This window comes from Xenopus tropicalis, chromosome 8, assembly GCF_000004195.4.
Source record: "Xenopus tropicalis strain Nigerian chromosome 8, UCB_Xtro_10.0, whole genome shotgun sequence".
Taxonomy (NCBI): domain Eukaryota; kingdom Metazoa; phylum Chordata; class Amphibia; order Anura; family Pipidae; genus Xenopus; species Xenopus tropicalis.
In genome coordinates, this window is record NC_030684.2 from 74871737 (window position 1) to 74893912 (window position 22176).

At 38.0% G+C, this 22176-nt stretch overlaps 1 protein-coding gene across 1 annotated transcript; it reads left to right on the top strand.

Moving 5' to 3' along the window:
- The first annotated feature begins 1634 nt into the window (after positions 1-1634).
- On the top strand, positions 1635-20813 carry abhd16a (abhydrolase domain containing 16A). Its single transcript, NM_001006773.2, is given in 20 exon segments — positions 1635-1938; positions 3994-4050; positions 4163-4229; positions 5697-5783; positions 6186-6271; positions 10970-11040; positions 11702-11824; positions 12703-12817; positions 12973-13074; positions 13300-13363; positions 14410-14459; positions 15193-15316; positions 15482-15586; positions 15715-15778; positions 16963-17019; positions 17730-17792; positions 18454-18530; positions 19569-19667; positions 19767-19813; positions 20481-20813. Coding segments are annotated over 20 exon segments (1719 nt in total). The 5' UTR covers positions 1635-1761; the 3' UTR covers positions 20565-20813.
- Positions 20814-22176: the final 1363 nt, after the last annotated feature.

The following is a 22176-nucleotide window of genomic DNA, read 5'->3' on the forward strand; positions in this document are numbered from 1 at the left end:
GGTGCTGTCACATCTTTCATGTGATGCAACCTACTCCTAAACAGCAGACACAACAGGACCACGTCTGCTGTTTGGAAGGCCCTATTCAGCCCCCTGCTGTAAAGACTTTGCAATCCTAAATGCAGAAAATTTCAATATTTTTAGATGATTTTTAGAAGTATCATAAATCCAATGACTTTAGCATAGCTTTTTTAGCTTGATAGTTTGGAGTATAACAATATCTTGACCCATTTTGAATGTCAGAATGTGCACTTTTCAAAAATATATGGGTTTTAGGGGTACTGCCTGTGTATTATGTGTTATAAGAACCCCCTTCTTATAACACACAATACACAGGCAGTAGAAGATGAATTAGCAGCTGAGAAAATCCACATGCACTCTTTTAAATTTAGGGTCACCATGCCACATACTATGGTAAGTCTATGCACATTGAGCATCAAACTGTTCAATAGACCCTTGACGTTTATATTTAGGATGTTTTATCTTTATACGTAAGAAACTGTGCAATATAAATTTGGCAAATTGCAATATTTTTTAGGCAATTTTCAGATATGTCATAAAATCCACTGCCTTTAGCAATGCCTCGCAGCTTGGTAGTTTCAAGTTTTAAAAAACTCTTTATTCATTTTGGATTTGTCAGAATGTGTACTTTCTGAAAATATATGAGGTCCACATACTCTTAGGGGCTTTTAGAAAATGTAAAATGCAGCAGCCAAATTGTTAACCATGAAATTTCTTACGTATAATTTTCATTTTTGAATGCCTCCAAACCACACACATTTGCCATCAAATTCTTAGTATAAACAAAAGCTCTAAGGCATTTTTCAAAAATTTCATTAAAACCGCTAACTTTAGCAAAGCTTTGCAGTTTGATAGTGTGGAGTACATAGAGAATCCCACATGGGTAAGTACCCCATTTCATTTCTTTTTTGGAAAAAAAGGTAGGTTGGTGTAGAGAAAGTATGCTATTCTTAGATGAATAATCCGGTTTCCATGCCATCATCTCTAATGATAAAGGTGGCTGACCATACAAAAGTAAGGAAAGTACAGAAGGAAAGCGCAAACCACTTGGAGGTGCCAAATGTTACTATGGTAGGAACAGCTACCCACTGCCTTTACCGAAAATGACTAAGGTTGCCAGTCAGCTTTGGGCCTTATGCCCCTGGCTCCCAGAACATTCAACCCTGGTACTATATGTGCTGGAGAACCATGTGCTCCCTCTCCTGGTACAAACTAGGTACAGGAACTGGCCCCACCATCCCTGAGCCAAATAACTCCCACACGGGTAATAGTTAACATGCTGGTACTTCTGTCTTGAGAAGTAAGAAAATAATGTATTTGCGTCCCCTACAGTCACACCATGAAAAATGAGTAGAGAATTCGTACAGAATACAATACGTACGACCAACCAATAAAAGTAAATGCTTTTACAAGCCTGGAACAAGTATTAACTTATCAGATACAATATCTAGCATGATATAGAAGCTAGTACATTTCCTTGCTTCCTATCTCTAAGCGACACTAATAAAAGCCCCGCCTTCTCAAGGACACGCCTTTGCATGTATTTTGTCGAATCGGCTTCCCTTCCTTATTAGTGGAGTCCCGCCCATCTGTCGCTGGACTTTACCGTTTCACAGGCTTCTTGTCAGCTGATTGGACGAGCGCCTAGAAGCACAACATATTCATTCTCCTGCCGGTGACCCTCATAACGTGAGCTGCTAGTTGCTTGAGGGAGTCACATAAAGTGCTGATATCGCTGGAATGGCGGCTGCTGGGGGGCCGGTGGGGGATGGCTTAATTCGGAGATGTGTAAGGGGAATGGCCCTGCTGTATCTGTGTGTGAAGGGCCCACGGCTCTACCGAGTGTATCGGCAAAACGGAAGGACGGCGGCGATTAGAGGACGGGGCCAGGAGGAGGAAGAGCCCGGGGTTTCCTGGGTGAGGGAATATGAGATGTATTCCTCCATGTTGTTTAGGTAGACCTTTCAATAGGCAGGGCCACTTTAAATGAGAGTTGACATTGGGCCCATTACCTAACAATGAGCCTGTATAATGTTACGGTTCAGTTGTATCCTGCGCATACTGTATGTACCAGGTAGGGGCGCATGTGTACTTATTTCATTGGACTAATATAGAAACTTAGAAAGGTAGCGCAGTATTCAGGCACAGCCAGTCCCTGCAGAGCTGTCACCCAAACCATGTCATGTGGGAGATAATGAGCTGCTGCAGGCCTTTTTAACACCTTATTTCATTTTGTCATTTAGGGTCATATTTATTGAAGCGCGTAAAAGGATTTACGCCGTTTTTTCGTCGTTAAACGCGGTGTAAACCTAAACTTGCGTCATTAATTCCGACGTTCTTCAACCGCGTCTTTTCCCGCCGTTATTCGCCATCGCGGAAAATAGCCTGGCGATCTTATTCATTTCCGCGCGTACGCCAGCGGCGTAAGCAAATTTTATGCCGGTGGCGTACGCAAATTTTACGCTCATTTCAATGGGTGTAATTATCACGTTTTATATAAATTAAATTAATAACGCCGTTTTTAACCAACCAATGAAAACAACTTGCGGAAACTTTAATAAATAACGCCGTTTTTAACCAACCTATAAATGAAAACAATAGCTTGAAATAGAACACGCATGCGCTAAATTACATTCACGCTTTCGCTGTCATTTCCGTAAGAAAGAACTCCGTATACACTGCGGTTTTACGCAATGCAGAAATAGCAGCCAGTACCTAAGTACGCTGAATTTTACACCGTGAACGGCGGCGTAATTTTATGCGTTATAACGCCGTTTTTTAAATATGCCCCTTAGTGTGAAGAGATATTCAGGCCTAAAATAACGAAGGACTGGATCATTATCTCCCTCGTGATCTAGGGTTGGCTGACAGCTCTGGGTTTGGAGATGTGGTATTAGGATATTAAAGGGCTGGTTCACATTTAAGTTAACTTTTAATGTGTTATAAAATAGCCAGTTCCATGCATCTTTTCAGTTGGTCTTCATTTTTTATTGTTTATAGTTTCCGAAATTATGTACCACCTTCTGCCTCTTTCCAGCTTTCAAATGGGGCTCTCTGAGGCTACAATTTTATTTTTATCACTGCTTTTATTACTTATCTTTCTACTCAGCCCCTCTGATATTCATATAGCAGTCACTCTCTCAAACCACTCCCTGGTTACTAAGGTAAATTGGACCCTAGTAACCAGACAACTGCTGAAATTTCAAACTGGAGAGCTGTGGAACAAAAAGTAAAATAATAAAAAAAAACTAGCAGTAATAAAAAATGAAGACCAGTTGCAAGTTGTCTCAGAATAACACTATATATAAAACCAATATATATGCCTTATATATTGCTAGGATGCAAGGCTGATGGCCAGTTAGAGTGAAATTAGGCTAAAAAATTATTTGCTATTTACAACCTATTTTGATGTTATTTAAAGATTCATAATAAATTTCATTTGTAGTCATCTGCCCCAATGGGCTACTTGCATGGACCTTTACTTTGGGCTTGTTCTGTTACGGTATCCTTAGGAGGGAGGATAGGAACCGATTTGTACCTTGCAAATCCTCCATTTTTAATGGCCAGTTTAAAATACAAGGTTATACACATGGAGAATAGTCATTTGCATGGACACTGGGATGGCTCTAGTGACCACATAATACTTACAGTTTCAAGCTGAAGAGGAGTAGAATAGTTTGTATAGTAGAATAGGGTTTGTATAAAACTTTCATCATTACAAGTACTCTGTTTTACATTTAAAATATTTAACCTTTTAAAGAGGATATTAGTGTAGACCTGCAGTAAGCATCACTTTAGAGCTAAATGTTAGCTTTGGCTGGTTGTGTTCAAATCTGACTTTTAGTTATGTATTTGTAATAAATATTTTACTTGGCTGGGTTTAAGAATAAAGTTGAGATTATATTTTGCATTATTTTTTACTGTTAATAGCATATTGTCTTGTATTCCTTACCAATTATTGTTTCTTTAAAGGAGTCTTTTTATCAGCCACGAGCACTGGAGAAACACACAGATAGCATTTTAGCTTGGGTACGTATGGAATTCCTATTGCTGTAGTTGGTTATTGATAGGACTAGATAAAAACACTTTTACATTAAAATAATGGTATTTTATGCTGTTGGGTTTTTTCTATCCCCATTAGGTTTCAGTCTTGTGGACCATTTCCTATTATTCATCCCCTCTTGCTATCTGCTATATGTACAGAAAAGGTATGGAATCTTGTCAACATGCAATCAATACAGTAATTAATATAGTTTGTGTTGTGTTCGCTGCCATAAAGGTGAAAAATTATCCACAAACTTTCTTAGCGTACACATATGGAAGCTGTTATTTGATGATGTGATTATACAATTTGTAATGATGGTGTTACTATTTTGCTGCAGATTTCTACAGAACTGCCACAGACAAAAAAGGTGTTGACTAGCAAAATTGCACAGCTCTTGGTTTTGCTTGGGTATACTGGGACACCATAATGCTTTGGCAGTTATCAGTAATGTGATTTAAATGGGTACCTGGGGTCCAGTGTATTGGTGTTAAATACATTTTTATTTTTTTTTTATTTTTTTTAAAAAGTAGGAAAAAATAATTATTCCATACTGGATACCCCATAATTCTCCAGATAAACAACAACAACAACACAGCAGTGCAACACACAGAATATTTATTGGCTACAGATCAAATTAAAAAAATTCAGTAAAAAATGCATACCATACCAAATGACCATAGTCACTTCCTAGTGCCACATGGCCCCCATGCTCCGCCCTACTTATACGTTTCCCACCATTGGGGGCTTCATCAGAGATATAGTCTGATATAGTGCAAAATGCATGCATATGGAAACAGAGCATAGGGGCCATGAGGCACTAGCAAATATCTTTGGTTTCTTTGGTATTGTAACCAATAAATGTTCTGTGTGTAGCACTGCTATATTAGCTGCTTTAGCGCTAAATTACATACACTGGATGTCTTTTTTTCTGTCTTTAAGTTGATTAATAATGACAGCCAGTTATCCATCCAACAGCTTTTCAAACCATCCTTCAAACAACTAACCATTAACTCTTTCATTGTACAGTCACTGTGAGCTCAGACTGATGTGCATAATGTCCCAAAGTTAATGCAATGTGACATGGAGTTTTTCAGGGGCTTAACCTTTCAGTTGCTGAAAAAAATCCCTACTACAGACTAACATTGCAATTACCTGACAATTGGTTATATCAGCAATTGTCAGGAGATTGTTGCTTATAAAGGGTGCACAGCTACTTTTTCGAACAACTGTCACCTAATAAGCACTGGCAGAAGTGCCTGACTTGTGATTATAGTGTAAGTAAGTGGGGTGTTGTTTTGGGTGCTTTAACACTGTATTTATGCTTGTTTGTATGACTTTCCCAATATTTTCCTTCTTAATACTAATTTTAACCTATTCAGTTGTCTTAACTACTGATTATGCACTCATTTTTTTAATTCTATTGGTACTGCTTTCTTGACATGCCATCTCTTATGTTCAGCTCTTCTGCCTCCTTTTCTGTACTTCCAGTCTTCTGAAAAAACATGTGTATGTAGAATGTTATTTAACTTTTTTGTTTAATTTTTGTTATTTCCCTTTACAAAAATGCCTGATGTAGTTAGATCTGTGCTTTTGATATCTCTGTGCTGACAATCATCTTTTTGGGTTTCAGGTTATCTGAACATGTCCCGATTGGTTCCCCTTGGACAATATGGTCTGACATTTCTACTTCTGCTGGCAGGGGTTGTGTGCTTGAGAGGTAAGGAAAACTATAGGACAAAGCATGATTAAAAAACAGAGCTACGTGTACTTACTATTTTACACACTGCTTTATAAGAATGCTGATCCTGCATTAGCAATTAAATTCTTCCCTTTAATGATGTATAAGACACTTATAGCTAGTTATATATAGATTGGTGGGGTTTAGCAACTTCATTGCTAAGCCTCATGTTTAGTAGTTTTACTAAATTATGACAGTGGATCTTAGTTTGATTTTATCTGCTGATGACCTCTTTATGAGTATGCAGTTCAGATGTGATCTGGCCATCAACATAACTGGACTGATTACGCATAAGGTTCTCATGTGGCCAAATGGCCCCAGTCAGATGATGTGGAAAAATGCAACTTATCACTTTTTACATTGTACTGTCTTTCCCTGCAGGTATTGGCAGATGGAGCAACCCTCATTATATTCAGTTTATTTACATTTTAGAGAGAACCAAGATAGAAAACAACCCAGAGAACAAAGTAAGGTGCTAGAGCATGCCTGTGTTGCATAGGTGCTTTTTCTGCCTGTATGCCATTTAATTACAACTGTAATTTCCAAGTTCCAGGTGCTGTGTTTTTTTAAATATGTGATACATAAGTATTATGGTGTGTGTGATGGGTGGAGACTGCAACTAAAAAAATGGGTTTGCAGTATTAACATAAGTGCCTTGATATTTGAGTAAGCATATCTGAGAGATTATGGTTTATTGTTACATATTTTTAAGAGGGAGTGGCTAATTCCTAAACCTCATTTCAACATAACTTTTTTCATACATTCTCTCTTGTTCTGCCTATGAATTGTGCTTATTAGGTGACAGTTGTTTGAAAAAGCAGTTGTGCAGCTTTTCATGCAACAATGTCCTGACAAGTGCTGTTGGGGGATTTTTCAGCAACTGAAATATTAAGCCCCTGAAAAAGCTCCATGTCACATTGCAAAGATGAAGCAAGGCAGGCATTATACGTTCACTAAGTATGCTAAGATACCAGGAGGGAGCTTCTAGGGCTCTTTACTCGGGTACAGTGGCTTGCAAAAGTATTCGGCCCCCTTGAAATTTTTTACATTTTGTCACATTACAGCCACAAACATGAATCAAATTTATTGGAATTCCACGTGAAAGACCAATACAAAGTGGTGTACACGTGAGAAGTGGAACGAAAATCATACATGATTCCAAACATTTTTTACAAATAAATAACTGCAAAGTGGGGTGTGCGTAATTATTCAGCCCCCTTTGGTCTGAGTGCAGTCAGTTGCCCATAGACATTGCCTGATGAGTGCTAATGACAGTACAAATACAGCTGCTCTGTGACGGCCTCAGAGGTTGTCTAAGAGAATATTGGGAGCAACAACACCATGAAGTCCAAAGAACACACCAGACAGGTCAGGGATAAAGTTATTGAGAAATTTAAAGCAGGCTTAGGCTACAAAAAGATTTCCAAAGCCTTGAACATCCCACGGAGCACTGTTCAAGCGATCATTTAGAAATGAAAGGAGTATGGCACAACTGCAAACCTACCAAGACAAGGCCGTCCACCTAAACTCACAGGCCGAACAAGGAGAGCGTTGATCAGAAATGCAGCCAAGAGGCCCATGGTGACTCTGGACGAGCTGCAGAGATCTACAGCTCAGGTGGGGGAATCTGTCCATAGGACAACTATTAGTCGTGTACTGCACAAAGTTGGCCTTTTATGGAAGAGTGGCAAGAAGAAAGCCATTGTTAACTGAAAACCATAAGAAGTCCCGTTTGCAGTTTGCCACAAGCCATGTGGGGGACACAGTAAACATGTGGAAGAAGGTGCTCTGGTCAGATGAGACCAAAATGGAACTTTTTGGCCAAAATGCAAAACACTATGTGTGGCGGAAAACTAACACTGCACATCACTCTGAACACACCATCCCCACTGTCACATATGGTGGTGGCAGCATCATGATCTGGGGGTGCTTCTCTTCAGCAGGGACAGGGAAGCTGGTCAGAGTTGATGGGAAGATGGATGGAGCCAAATACAGGGCAATCTTGGAAGAAAACCTCTTGGAGTCTGCAAAAGACTTGAGACTGGGGCGGAGGTTCACTTTCCAGCAGGACAACGACCCTAAACATAAAGCCAGGGCAACAATGGAATGGTTTAAAACAAAACATATCCATGTGTTAGAATGGCCCAGTCACAGTCCAGATCTAAATCCAATCGAGAATCTGTGGCAAGATCTGAAAACTGCTGTTCACAAACGTTGTCCATCTAATCTGACTGAGCTGGAGCTGTTTTGCAAAGAAGAATGGGCAAGGATTTCAGTCTCTAGATGTGCAAAGCTGGTAGAGACATACCCTAAAAGACTGGCAGCTGTAATTGCAGCAAAAGGTGGTTCTACAAAGTATTGACTCAGGGGGCTGAATAATTACGCACACCCCACTTTGCAGTTATTTATTTGTAAAAAATGTTTGGAATCGTATGATTTTCGTTCCACTTCTTACGTGTACACCACTTTGTATTGGTCTTTCACGTGGAATTCCAATAAAATTGATTCATGTTTGTGGCTGTAATGTGACAAAATGTGGAAAAGTTCAAGGGGGCCAAATACTTTTGAAAGCCACTGTATGTTAAAGCTTTCTGCAGAATAAATATAGCATTCTAGGTGGCTCTAATGTGGCTAATCTATTGGCAGTAAAATGCCGAAATGACTTTCCTTCTCCTTTTAATCAAGTAATTCAGAAATGTAGAACATGTTTATTTTTTCTTTGTAATAATAAAACAGTAACTTGTACTGTACTTGATTCCAACTAAGATAAAAATAATTCTTATTGAAGGCAAAACAATCCTGTTAAATTCATTTAATGTTTAAATTACCTTTTAGTAGATTTAAAGGACAATGAAAGGTTAATATAAATTAAAGTAAGTCTAAAGGCATTCTTTTTAAGTACTTACTGCATATCTAAATTCCCAGATCCCTGCTTGCTTCTCTGAGATATGGTGCTGGCAGGCTACAGCAGTGTGAAGACTACAGTGAGATCACTGAAATATCTCTGTCCTTCCTGTAGGCTGCCAGCGGCAGCCTTCCTATTCTCTGAGCATGTGTGTAACTTGATCCTGTCTGCTGTTCTGAGCTACACATACCCACCAGCCAATCAGAAGCGGATCTGCCAGAGGGGAGGGGGGGAGGGAATGAAACACATGTGCAGTATGAAGCAAGGAGGGAAAGGAAGGGAGAATACCTTTTTAGAGATGGCTTCCTGTTCTAGAAAATGTGAAGTAAGTGTGACTGAGTAAATATTTGATTAGGTGAGCCAAAAGTGTGGCGTTTTTACTAAGCAATAGGAGGACTATTGGGCAGTATGCTTTTTAAATTTTGACTTGCATTCTTAAATTAGAACTTACAGTCTGTGATGTTTATTCAAGAATGCTGCAATATATCCTTCAGATACTACAATGTTTCCTCTGGTGCTTAGTTGCAAAAGACAAAGCAGAGCATACATAAATACACAGATATACACTAACAAGTAGCCCTTCTCTAGCATATTGCCAGGTACATATAACTGTATGGGGATAACATCCAAAACTGCAGCATTTAACCTTAATAACAAAGTATTTTGTGGTGCATATTTATATACACAAGTATTTTCCCAAAAACTTGGCACAAACACTGTTGTAAAATATACTAGGGCACATTTACTACCTCAACCACAGTTGTCAGTTGCCACAGCAAAAATAAACACGGCCTTGAGTCCTCGCACTTCAGTACATTGGCACAGTACAGTGGTGCTCGATGCCTGTGCTTCTGCCCAGCTTTGTAGGTCGCACTAGCTTTAAGGTTCCCAATAGATGCAGCAGACTTGCACCTAATTATAATAATACATTTTGACAGCAAGTGCCAGAAATTATGACATCCTGACTTAAAATTTTCAGCACAAGTTTGTTTGATTTGCTTTAAAATTTAGGTGCATTTGTACTCATTTTAATGCACCAAGCAGCTGCAAATATGTTGGACTGGTGGGGAAAACCGTGTTCTGTGTGAAAGATATGGCAATTTGTCTGATATTGCACTTTGCACACTGCACTTGTATAAGTAAATGATCTTTGCACATGAATTAATTTATCGTGATCACAGATGTGCATTACAAAGGCCCAGTTTATGCGGTTTATATGGCATACGCGGCGCCGCGATTTGCCAAAGTCGCTGAAGTTTCCTATCCAGCCGACTTCAGTTATGGAAAGTGAAATCAGTATTATACCCACTAACAAGGGAAGGGACTACAGGCAAAAAAACTAAAATTTACTGTCGCTCTAGTGCTGAAAAAATGTCAGACGCAGAAGTACGTGTGTAAGCGCTTATGCATAAAAATACAAGCTAGGTCGCTATGATAAGATTCACCCCCTAGTGTGGTTACAGCACATCCCCCAATCCCAGTGCATTAAGTGGGCTGTTGTGTAAGCATTGCAGAGCTTACAATTGCATTCATTGACTGACAGCTACGTATTGCCTTAATGTTGTTGATGTACCAAGTTCCCAAGCTGCATTAAAAATGAGAGAATCACTGTTATTAATTTTTTACTTGATTGAGGTTTTTCCAAGGCCTTTCTATCTCACACACAATTTCCTATTTTAGTCCTGCAGTTCAGAGTTGCAATCCAGATCAATTAGTATGGTTTATTAAACCATATATTAGAATATTAGTGGCAAATTATGGTCATGATAATCACTTGTCTGCTGTGCTTGGTACCCTTCTGTAGAAATACATATTACTATCATTACATTTTTAGCAATTTTGTGAAATAATATACCCATTTGTTAAATAAGGCCATTTGGGCAAAGAAATGCTTTTGGCAGTTATTGTCTGATATATGGCTGATCAATGAGACAGTGGCACTGTTTTTAAGCTGCAAGATGTTCACTGAGAAATTCCATCTTATTGCCTTAAAAAATAGAAAGGTTTAAGTGCTGAAGAAGTTATTTTAAGTTCACATCATTCTGTTCTCTTTGTTGTGAGGCAGTTGTTTGGTTCAAAGCAAGACATGTTGGTGGCTGCTGTTCTACTGTTTATATGATTAATTTTACATATTTGTGTTCTGGCCTAGGTTAGGGGCCTGTTTGTTGCCACTGGCTTGCCAATACTTTGATATAAATACTGAATTCCCATAGTATGCAATCACAGCAGTAACCACTACTTGCATTATTTTAATCAACAGAAATTGCTCTCCAGCTATAATTTTGACTTTCACAGCTGGCCAGTGGATTTTCAGTGGAATGAAGCAAGCAGGTATGGATTTAGTTATTTGGCATACAGTGGTCCACATCTACAAACTTGTTATGCTAATGCATGGAAAGTATATACACCAAGTTGGACATCTGTTTATAGATGGAGGGCATGTTTACTAACAGGGCTGATGGCAATGCACAAGGGCAAAATGACATGTTTTTTTCTATATGTGCCTGAATTTCTGCATATTTTTTTTTATCCTGCAGCTTGACACAAGTGTCTACAAAATATAAATGTAAAATGAGTTCTTTTCTCTAAATATATGGCTATATTGCACCCTTGTTTTATGGTTATCACTTGAGATGTTCATAGGCATTATCTTGCTCCCTATAAGTGTGTTATTTAGTTGGAAAAAAAGTCTCAAGGCTTTATTTAATGACTGGTCTCTGCAGGTATAGAGTACAGGCTTTCTTTGTGCAAGAAGTGTTGACATAAGGCACAACAAAAAAATAAGAGCTTTCTGTATTTTTACTCTATGCAAATTACATGCACTTTTGTACATAGCACTGCACTGCCCATGGTCTTTTGCTCCCTGAATTTGATATAGACTAAGGTTTTTGAAGAAGCATTTGCAACATTTATTTTATTTGTACAAGCACAGTAACAGAATTTATCCAAAGCGCATATTAAGGGCCCCCTAATATGATTTTTATGTCTACAGCAAAGATCTTAAAAGCACAGGCCCACTTGGGGGAGTTCCTTTACTCAAGCCAGATCCTCGTCCACGTGGGACTACAGACAATGTGTTACAGAGGATTCAAAAATTACCATGTCAGATTACCAGGTAACAGCTTTGCCATTCTTCTAATTAATATGGCACAAAGGAAATCAAATTCTACTATAAAAAGTGTGTGTATGTATATATTTATATAATATATAGTACACAGGGAGGAGCACACCCTATACAAGTCCAAATGCCCTTGGTGCAGGTCAAAAACAAATATATAATAGAAACCAGAGTGGTTTGTCCCTGAGGAAGAGCACTGGTTGTGCTTGAAACGTTGGAATTTTTTCAATAAAAACACTTTTTTCTTTTGTATCAAGTCCCTGTGTGTGAGCGATTTCTTTCTATTTAGATATACATACATATATCTATACATAAGTATTCAGCCAAACACGGAGTGATTTATTAGTTAAGTATATAACAGCTGACAGGGTTCATGTGCCTCCATCCTTTTATATTTTGGTTCTGTACAAATGGAATTACCAAGGAGGGTTTGTAAATAGTTTTTTATATTGGTATAATTCAGGACTGAGATAATAGAGGCCACTCTTTTTTTATTCTGGATTGACCCTTGATACATGCATGTGCACATACAAAGCCAGGCCAACTTATGACCTGTTTAGGTAGTTTAGACACTTGTTTGATGTAACCAGTATTAATCAGCTAAAAACCAGAATGATGTCATAGGGAGACAAAACATTGTCTTATAATGAATTGTTAAGCTATATGTTGGATATAATAACAGTTCTTGGAAACATTAGAAATATTTAGTGACCATATGCAATTTACATCCTTTGAGGAATGCACAGTATAGTATGGAATTCTATGTGCAAATGCTTCTTCTTGTAGTTTTGGTTTCTGCATATGTTTCTTGCTTGATTCAGAGTAGGTAAGTAATCTAATAAATGCAATATTTTAATTATCCCCTTTCCTCTCAGTTATGCAGTAGCTCACTCATTTGGCAGGCGTATGTTGTACCCTGGCTCAGTATACCTATTACAGAAGGCTCTCATGCCCATGTTGTTGCAAGGGCAGGCCCGTCTAGTGGAGGAGGTGAGAGACTACTTTGTATAGCCACTTTCTTTCCATTCCAAATTCTATTTGTGTCATTTTGCCTTTTTACATATGTGCTCCACACAGGTGTGTCTCACATTATCCATGTAACAACCACTACATGGTCATATTTACTCCTTTATCCCTCTTTTTAGTATAATGGAAGGCGAGCCAAGCTGCTGGCATGTGATGGGAATGAGATAGATACAATATTTGTAGACCGCAGGCACTTAGGAGACAACAAAGGAGCTAAGCTGGTAAGAGTTGTTTGTGCTTGCCCAATACCAATGTATATTTCACTTTCTGTTTTAACAATCTCCTACCCAAAAGACTAAGGAGCCCTGGGCATTTTGATAACCAGTTTATATTGATTCCCAGCATTTTTCCCATACTTTTCCTGGGACAAGTAGCCAAAATCAAAACTCCCTTAGTCACACAGTCCTTCTTATGTTTCCAATTTAATATTTGGTTTTTTTATTAAGGTTATATGCTGCGAGGGGAATGCTGGATTCTATGAAATCGGCTGTGTCTCCACACCACTGGAAGGTCAGATTTAAGTTTCTAGTCAAGTATAACATTTACGTTTATTGAATTAGTATGATTTAGATTAAATGCAACTGTTGTTCGTATAATAGGGGAGAGTGTTAGTTCAGAAGATGTTGGCAGAATCATAAACTAATTATTATTGTGCTTGCAAGTACTGGATAGTTCAAATCAGCTCCATCTGACAGAGCAGTCCCTAATACTGCACAAGATTTCTTAAATGTATGCCAGCCTCTCTCCTCCTTATAGCAGGTACTTTTTGCTTACTGATAAGTCTCTTTCTTGTAGGCCTGTAATATTTTCTCCATGTTCAGACATGGTGAGAGGGGTGCAGTGAGCATGGAGGGAGGAGTAAAGATTTTGATTGCTTTGTCCTGACTAAACACACAAGGACTGCTCCTATCTATCTGCACTGTCATCACAGCCTTACAAGAAAAGGATTTGTCTGTAAGTTTACAATCTTACCTTTATTTTGCTATAGCACACATTTAACTGCGTTTGCAGCAATAGTGACTTTCACCGTTGACATTCTTTTCTTTAGTATGTTTGCAAACCTAGCAATCTATGCATTCTCTTCGCAAGCTAATTTTCTTATGTATTTTATTTCTTATGATGAAAGCCATAGCAGAGTACTTACAAATGCTTAAAATAATGAAATATAATTTGTCAGAACTGTATTATATATGCAATTTTCTATATAAATGCTTATATAATGCTTATATATGCTTAACTTGTAATGGCATACTAGCACCAAGATAAAAAAATACTTATTCTAGAGATGCTTGCTCTCTTAAAAGCCGACAGAGAACAATGAAGGGCTGCACTGTTTAACCTAGATAACCACAGCCAACTGCTCAGCACTGGCAAATGCTATCCTACTGTCTGACCTTTTGTTAGTATATTTTAGGAATTTAAAGCTAAATAACCTATAGTATGTTTGTTTGCTTTTTGTATAGTTGATTGGCACAATTTTTAACAGAGAAATTGTTGCTGCAGCATATGAATATGGGCCTGCCTTTTTTGTAATGCTTGGTTTCACTGTTTTGCAGCTGGCTATTCAGTCCTTGGCTGGAATCATCCTGGATTTGCTGGTAGTACAGTAAGTTATGTAATTACTTTGAATCCATACATTTTAAATTGTGAAAAGTAAACAATAACAGGTTGCTAAGTCAGGTTACTTCACTCAAAGGCTCAGCAAGCTAATTCTGGTTATTAGCAAACCAGTTCAGATTATATTAGTTGAATGTTGTGGTGCCCTAGGCATGCCACACTCTTCTACCAAATTGGTGCATGCCTAACACAGTCTATACACAAGTAATTATTGGTTAGGAGTGGGGTTCCCCCACTATCCCTGAGCTCCACTGCCAGCACTGAGCTAAAAAGAATGCTGTTGACCTGGGCCTTCAGGTGCCTGTACAGAACATTCACCCTGATGGTGGATACAGTTTACTGGAATTGTAGCATAGACTGAAAACATGCTTTTGATGAAAAATATGCCTAATGTAGAAGCCTAAAAATATAATGTGAACATTTGGTTATACAGATCATTATACAGATGGGGTTTCATGTGTTCTGCACAAATACATATAGTTCTCAAGGGATTAAAAAAATCATTGTTTTTATAATTATGTTTTATTGGGCGAAAACATTGTTTTTTTGGAGAGTCTGTATTACAGTATTTGGGTGTATAGCATAAAGAGTGGAGGTAATGGAGGTGGTTTGCACCAGTAGATTAGTTGATAGCATAGATGTATGTGTAATCTAGTGATTTATGCACTGGTAAATGATTCTTACTTCTACATATTTAATCTAATATTCTTTTCCTTCTTCAGGGTGTTCCTTTCCCACAGAATGAGGCAAATGCAATGGATGTGGTGATCCAATATGCTCTGTACAAACTTGGATTTCAACTGCAAGATATTATTGTATATGCGTGGTCTATCGGCGGTTTCACAGGTGAGAGAGGGGACATGGTAGCGCAAAGGGTACAAGCGGGAGTACTGTGTATGTATGTGTACGTTTGTACACTCACATTATGTATGTGTAATGTGTCTATGTAAGGTATAGATTTACCTTTTACCCTCACCCTTGTCTTATTTTGGACTGTCCTGTCTTTTACAGCTACCTGGGCTGCCATGTCCTACCCAGATTTAAGTGCTATCGTTCTTGATGCCTCCTTTGATGACCTTGTGCCCCTCGCTCTGAAAGTGATGCCAGAAAGTTGGAGTAAGTATAAGGAAATATACACTTCTGGTTTTTTTTTTTTTCCTTTTGGTTTCTGTTTCTTTCTCTACTTCATATTTACTTCATATTTGTCTCTTTTTAAAAATAATTTCCTGCTCTTTACTTTCCAGGAGGTCTGGTTACCAGAACAGTAAGGAAGTATTTAAACCTAAACAATGCAGAGCAACTTTGCAGGTAAATTCTCATACCACAGGAGGCACAAATATGAGCTATAAGTTTGAACTTCCCCTGCAGATTAACACTTAAAGAACTGTCAATCTGACCTGCATGGTGACCCATAAGTATGTATCGGCTTGTCTGTCCCTTAGTAAATGAACTATGTGTCTTTTGGGGTTAAGAGATGTTGCTTAGTTATATATCCGTGTTATAAGGCAGATCAAAATAATGAAAATGTAAAGCCAGTTTGGTGTAGGTCCAAATATTTCATATAGTTATTGCAGTGTCATCAATAAAAATATATTTCAGTTTATGCTGATCTGTGTAGAAAGTCCTCAGGTATTCAACAGATTTTTCTGTTCACTTGTGTACACCAGGAATAAAGTTTTTCTATTGCTTGCTTTTTTTACTGTTTTTCTTAAATTGAAAACTTTGCTGTTTCTTTCTGTCAAACAACATAGCAATCCAAGCGCAGCCTCTGGACTATTGTAACATTAGTTGGTACATTTCTCAGCATCGTTTGTGGAATGTTAGCAGATATTTTAGCAATTTTAACAGCTGCCTGGGATTATGCTCAGCAGAGATAGAGATAAGAATTTTTTTAAAATAACAGTTTACAGAGGCTGTGACTTCTTCTGTCTTACAGAGCTGCTCCAGGGAGACAGGTGAAGGTGGAGAATGACATTTTTAAACTTCAGTTCTTTGAAAAAAGATAAATAGTAGAAAGCAATTTAAAAATATTTCTGGTTAAGCTATCTGAAACCAACTGAACTGTTAAAATATAAGTGTTCCCAAAATAAAGTAAATGTGAAGGGAGTTTTCCTGTCCATTTTCTTATAATGCTTAAGGGGACTCCTACACTAGCTTTATGCATGCAGTTATATAGTATAGTTCTGTAGGTTCCACAATGCCATGTTCCGATCCCAGTGGTCCATGTTTGAATGTCGGGATCAAGTGCTTGTTTGCTGCATGGGACTGGGAACCTTTCAGAAAATGGTGACACAACACTGGCAGAAATATATCTTGGACAGGTGCAATATGCAGAGTACCCCAGGCTGGGGTTTAAAGGACAGTCCTGCCTGTGTAAGCCTGTATTCTTGATGAAATGTATTCTGAATAATGGTCTGTGTGTGTGTATATGCTGTTTGCAGAAATTTGCACAAATTCCACTGCATCTGATATGTAATCTCTCCTGCCTCCAGGTATCAGGGCCCAGTACTATTAATCAGAAGAACAAAAGATGAAATTATCACAACAACGTAAGTACATTTAAATGGATTCTGGCATGATTTTTATTGTGTACTTTTTATTTCTAAATTACACTGTTTACTTAGCAAATAATTCACTCTACCATTTAAAATGTTATTCTTGAACCAACAAATGTATTTCTTTAGCTGTAATATTGGTGTGTAGGCAGCCATCTCAGTGCATTTTGCCTGAGTCTGAGCTTTCAGAAGGAGCCAGCGCTACATATTAGAACTGCTTTCAGGTAACCGCTTGTTTCTCCTACTCCCATGTAACTGGAGGAGTCCCAAGCTGGACTTGGGTTTCTTGCTATTAAGTGCCATTCTGATATCTACCACTTTTAGCAATACAGGTGTCAGGGCACCTTGCTACCTTCCCATTGTTCTGCTGATCAGCTGCTGCTGGGGGGGGGGGAAAGGGAGGGGGAGATATCGCTCCATCTTGCAGCGTACTGAAGTTTATCAAAACACAAGCTTTGTGGCTGTGGCACCCTAGAAAATGAGGAGCATGGCTAGCCCCATGTGAAATTTCAAAATTAAATATTACAAAAATCTGTTTGCTCTTTTGAAAAACAAATTTCAGTGCAGGATTCTGCTGGAGAAGCTCTATTAACTTGTTTTGCGTTTTGAAAAAAACACGTTTCCCATAACAGTATTCCTTTAAGTGGTTATTGGATCTGAATTTGTTATGAATATTATTATCTAATAAAGTGTCTGCTCCACAGACTCCCAGATGATGTCTCCTCAAATAGAGGCAATGATTTGCTCATGGCTCTACTTCAGCAGCGGTGAGGAACCTTCCATTAAACAGTAAAGGTTGCACTGTCGGCCTTTAGATTTGATCCAAAATCCAGTGTTACAATTGTAGCCCTTGACAATTTTACTGCTGATCTCACATGTTGTGTTTGGTAGTAGGCAAAGAGGCAAATTGACTTGTATTGCATCATAGATAATACACTTCTCACACATTAAATACTGTTGTCTGAAATTTGTTGTCTTTTGTCTTCAGCCAGTCATGCACAGTACCACTGATTTTTATTATCTGAGACAGTTTCTGCCATTTTGCCTCCAAGTAAAAATTCAAGTGCAAGATGCCATTAGCCTCCGTACATATGTATGTATGTATGTATGTATGTATGTATGTATGTATATCTGTATTTATAAAGCGCTACTTATGTACGCAGCGCTGTACAGTAGAATACATTAATACAAACAGGGTTATTAAGGTAATAGATACATACAAAGTATAACAAGATACAGTTGCAATAAGTTAAGAGTCAAAGACACAAGAGGATGGAGGTCCCTGCCCCGTAGAGCTTACAATCTATATGGGAGGGTAGGAATATATATATAATCCTGCTGTAGATATTAGCTTGATTAAGTGCCTTTACACTGTTTATTTTGATGTCTTTTACCCTTTATCCTTTCTTTCTGTGTTCTTTTCCACAGTTACCCCAAAGTAATGTCTGAAGAGGGCAGGAGGGTTGTAAGGGAGTGGCTGGCATGTTCTACACCTGAACAGGAAGGTCTGATTTGAAATGTTATATATTATCTTTTTCTCTTATTCTCTTTAAAGCCATTGTCCAAAAGGATTTCTATTTTTACCTTTAAGAAGTACTTCCAGGGACAAGTAAACATCCTAGTCTTTATGATTGGCAGAAATGCTCATTAAACTACAGAGGGGCAGTAAACAACACCTATGGGTAGTGCCAGATTTGGCAGGCAAGGAAACAGCCCATTGTCTTTCATTCTCTTGTGTTTCTCTGCACTGACAGGCACTGTATCTGTTTTGGTGCAGGCACAGAACAGATTATGGTGTTGAAATGCTCGAGTATCCATTTTAGTGCCAAAATCTTCTCTGTGTGTCTTCAACCAGGCTAGTGCCATGCCTGTCAGTGCAGAGACAAATACGAGTTGGTGGGCTGTATCTCAGCCTGTGGCCGCACATGAAGAAACACTCCAGAGTAAGCACCTATATACACTTTTTTCAGCACAAGCAAAATAAATATGATGTTGAAAATACATTTTTAATTAAAATAATCAACATTTTTACACTTTTTGTTATTATATAGTAGTAAATGTGAATTGTTTTGCTTTTCCACTCACAAACTCCCCTGCAAGCCAAGTAAGTTTAACTAGAGATAAAAAACCCTTTGTTGTGACTGTCCTGTTTTGGCTTACAAAAAAAGTACCATAAGTACCACATTTGGCCATTATGCTGGTGGTTTAGCTGTGCACTCATAATTTGATTATCTACCTGGCTGGAACCAGGAAATTTAACACATAAAGTATTGCTTGACTTGTTTTGATAAAACAATTGGCAAAATATTTGTTCAGCACAAGCCCTATATACTGAACTTACATTAACAAGGGGTATACTCCCCTTTTAATATACTTCCCATCTATTATACGGTTTAGTTTTTCCTTGATTAATTTCTTGGAGGTGCTAGTTACTTTTAAGCTAAATAGCAACCTTAATTCTTAGGTACCACTGGCAACATTTTTCTTATTAAAGACTTTAAAAACCTCTCACCCATTGTTAAATTATTCAATTTTTTGTGTAGCCTCTGTGCAAAGCCATTATGGAGTAGAAGATGACTGGTGTCTCTCTGTCTTGCAATCATATCAAAGTGAACACACAGGCCTTTTCCCATGGAGTGTGGGTAAGTTTTGCAGTTTGGGATGGTTGGAAGGCAAGGCAAGGCAAGGCAAGGCAAGGCAAGACAAGACTTAGGAGTGATGTGTTCATATTTTTTTTCCAGGTGAAGATATGAGCTCAGAAGGAAGAAAACAACTGGCATTGTATCTAGTATGTGATGAGTTTTTCACCTTTTTCTTAGTTTTGTCTCAACCATAAATTCTTTTACATCCTTTACGCAAGTCATGTGTTTCAGTTTTGCTATTCTGCAGTAATTTATAGGACTCTCTATTTTCAAAGTGCAGTTTGTGTCTTTTTGGCCCAAATCTGAATGACCCTAGTTGTGTCCTACTACCCTACAATCATCATTGCTTTTGTCTGTTTCAGAGAACAAGCAATTATTGTACACAAAATATGCAAATAAGTTATATTCATAAGTTATGTCACAGTCCTATACTAGTTTATCTCTTGTGAGCTGTCCACATGCAGCTTAAACAAGGATCCATGTTGGAAATATTTCCTAACATCCAGGAGATCCCCAGAGAGGTTAGTTATCACTTCTGGTATTGTCATTGACAGCACCTGTGGTATCTAGTGGATAGAGGAGGTTTCTCACAAGTGTTTTAATGCCTGATTAGTAGATAGGTTAGAGAATTACATACATTTATGTCACTTACACCCTAAACTTTTGTTTTCCTTATGACAACTTATCTAAGTTACTAATGTATCAAAGTTGCTCCAGTAGTATTGTTGTGGTCTTAAATTCCCAGTCAGTGCCACAGTAATGCACTTTGTGTTTGTTGTTACTCTTGATTTATTTGTTTACTTTTCTCAACAGGCACAGAGGTATCTAAAGAATTTTGAAGCCACACACTGCAGCCCACTTCCAGCCAGCTATTTTCACATGCCATGGAAGTTATAATGTGGGTGTTTCTGTTCTGATTACCACCAGATTGCTAGTAATGACCACTGTAATTTTTCTGCCCCTAATACTGTGCCTGCCACACCCCATAGCTCTTGGCAGCTAAAAGGAAGAAGAATCATGGCTGCCTTCCTGAAGACTTTATACCTCAAATTTTTTTTAAAACTGAACCCCTTAACAAGTGATGACAAGACCACCATCTTAAGTTCGTAGTCGTGGCTATTAAAACGTGAAAAATGCTGTACAAAATGTCTATATGATGCTTCTGGGTGGAATTCCATTCCAATGTTTTTTTTCTGCCTCAAACTTACAAACTACAGAGCTCTTTGCCATACTGCTGCCCATGCAATCTGCAAGACCTAGCAATTTTAAGAAGAGTAGTGCTGCCCTTTAGTTACCTAAAATGGTACCTTACGCTTGAACAATATTTGGGAGTTAGTAAGGGAGTTAGTGTTAATGTATCATTTTAAAACCACAGTAAATTTGTGGGTCATGAGGTACCTTGATATCGGACAGAGAGCTAAAACCTCTTCAGCATACAATACTATGTGTTTGTGCTAGCATAGTTTTATGCACAATAGATTTTAACAGACTAAGCAGAAACCTAGACTCTGGCATGGCAGTGTATGTGATCTATTTAGACTTTGCTAAAGCATTTGATTACAGTACTACACAGAAGCGCTGTCTTGCATAACAAATAGCATTAACTTGAGGGATGAAAATATAATTTTGCCTCTTTATAGGTCTCTGGTAAGGCCTCATCTTGAGTGTGCAGTGTTGGGCTCCAGTCCTTAAGGATATTAATGAGCTGGAAAAAGTGTAGAGACGTGCAACTAAACTGGTAAAGGGGATGAAAGATTTAAATTATAAGGTTAGACTTTCATGGTTGGGGTTGTTTTCTCTTGAGAAAAGGTGCTTGAGAGCAGAAACAATTACTCTACAGGTACATCAGAGGGCATTATAGACAGATAACAGATGATCTGTTTTACATAAATTCCAGTATAGTGCCCCTTTAAGAGTGACTTGGATGATTTCTTGGACAAGCTAAGATATTAGGCTACAAATATGAGCTAATGATCTTAGTTTTAGTTTAGTATAGGTATGTGTGTACAGGTATGGGATCTGTTATCTGAAAGCCTATTATCCAGAAAGCTTCAAATTATGGGAAGGCCATTTCCCATAGACTCTAATAATAATTCACAATTTTAAAAATAATTTCCTTTTCTCTTTAATAATAAAACAGTACCTTGTACTTGATCCCAACTAAGATATAATGAATCCTTATTGGAGGCAAAACAAATGCAAGGTTTATTTAATGTTTAAATAATTTTTTTTAGTAGACAAAGTTTGAAGATCCAAATTACATTAAGGTCCCTTATCCGGAAAACCCCAGGTCCCAAGCATTCTGGATAACAGATTCCATACATGTATACATTTATTTATAGCATATATATGCCCTGGGAGGATTTGAACTTGATGGACATGGCTGGTAATTGTTTAACCTAAATTAACTATGTTACTATGTTTAACCTCTAGGTCATAAATATATCAACAAGACAATATGATTCTGTGTGGAGTTGTTTGTCTTAAGCTCACAGCTTGTTATTCTGTT